This window comes from Empidonax traillii, unplaced genomic scaffold (assembly GCF_003031625.1).
Source record: "Empidonax traillii isolate 1590-97213 ecotype Southwest subspecies unplaced genomic scaffold, ASM303162v1 scaffold6404:size6106, whole genome shotgun sequence".
In the NCBI taxonomy this organism is placed as follows: domain Eukaryota; kingdom Metazoa; phylum Chordata; class Aves; order Passeriformes; family Tyrannidae; genus Empidonax; species Empidonax traillii.
The window spans coordinates 1-1,342 of record NW_020961597.1 but is presented as its reverse complement, the minus strand read 5'-3'; the positions used below and the strand labels follow the sequence as shown (position 1 = coordinate 1,342).

Genomic DNA, 1,342 nt, shown 5'->3' with positions numbered 1-1,342 from the left:
GGCTCCATCGTCATCCACCGCCTGGAGCCCACCGACAACGGCACCTTCACCTGCGACGTCAAGAACCCCCCCGACATCGTGGGCAAGTCCTCCCAGGTCACCCTCTACGTGCTGGAGAAAGGTACGGGCCGGGGAGGGGACACACACGGTGCCACCGTCCCCTCCCCACTGCTGGGGGGTGACACGGTGTCACTGCTGGGGGGTGACACAGTGTCACTGCTGGGGGGCGACACGGTGCCACTGCCCGCTGCCAGGGGGGTGACACGGTGTGTCCCCGCTGTCCCCGCAGTGCCCCCCCGCTACGGCGTCGTGCTGGGCTCGGTGGTGGCCGGGGGGCTGCTCGTGGTGGCCGCGCTGGTGGCCCTGGGCTACGCCACCCGCTCGTGCTGGCTGCGGCGCCAGGCGCTGCTGCAGAGGCGCCTCAGGTGAGCCCCCACCCCCCTAAAAACCCCCCAAAATGAGCTGGGGGGGGGGGCACAACCCTCCCAACCCCCTTGTCACCCCCCCCCCAAATTCCAGCGCCATGGAGAAGGGGAAGCTGCAGCGCTCGGGCAAGGACGGCTCCAAGCGCAGCCGGCAGGTGAGTGCCCTCGGGGGGATGGGGGGCACAGTGAGGGGGGGTCTCCCCTCACCCCTCGGTGAATTGTCCCCCGCAGGCCCCGGTGCTCTATGCCATGCTGGACCACGGCCGGGCCGCCAAGAAAGCCAAGGGAGCCCCCGGGGATTCCCGGCGGGATAAGAAATAGCGGTGGGAGGGCAGGGAGGGCCCCGCGGCCCCCCCGGCCTCGCCCCGGCCCCCCAAAGTCGTCATGACCATCGAGATGGAGCTGCGGGGGGAAGGGGGGGCCGAGCCCTCCCCGGTGCCCCCCGCCCGCTCGCCCAGCAGGGGCAGCCTGGGGAGCGCCCTCAGACACATCATCCACCCCAATTCGGGGGGGACGTGACCCCCCCACCCGCCCACGGCCCTCCCCCAACCCCCTGTCCCCCACCCGGGCTCGGGACCCGGCGAGGAGTGGGGTGTGTTCCTCGCCAAGGGTCCCCCCCCGGCCTTGGGGACCCCCCCCGGGGGGAGGTGGGTGGGCGTGGGGGGTCCCGTCCCTGCCCAGCCCCCGGCACGGAGGGAATTCCTCTCTTGGGACACACAAAGCCGCCACCGGATTTTGGGGTGGTGCCCCCCCCATCTCCCCGTGAGGACCCCCCCAAAACTCCTGGGTGGGGGTGGGGGTGGGGGGTGTCTCTTTGACCCCCAATTTTACTCCTTTTCTGGCCGTTTTCTCGTCTCCCCCCGCGACCGACCCCGAATGACGTCGCGGGGTGGCCCCGTCACTTTGTCCCCTCCCGT

General features: G+C 71.4%; 1 protein-coding gene across 1 annotated transcript; it reads left to right on the top strand.

Moving 5' to 3' along the window:
- MPZ (myelin protein zero) lies at window positions 1-944 on the top strand (the record flags this gene model as incomplete). Its single annotated transcript, XM_027911184.1, is given in 4 exon segments — window positions 1-121; window positions 290-425; window positions 520-580; window positions 657-944. Coding segments are annotated over 4 exon segments (606 nt in total), but the record flags the coding sequence as incomplete, so codon positions are not given.
- Between the last annotated feature and the right edge of the window lie 398 nt (window positions 945-1,342).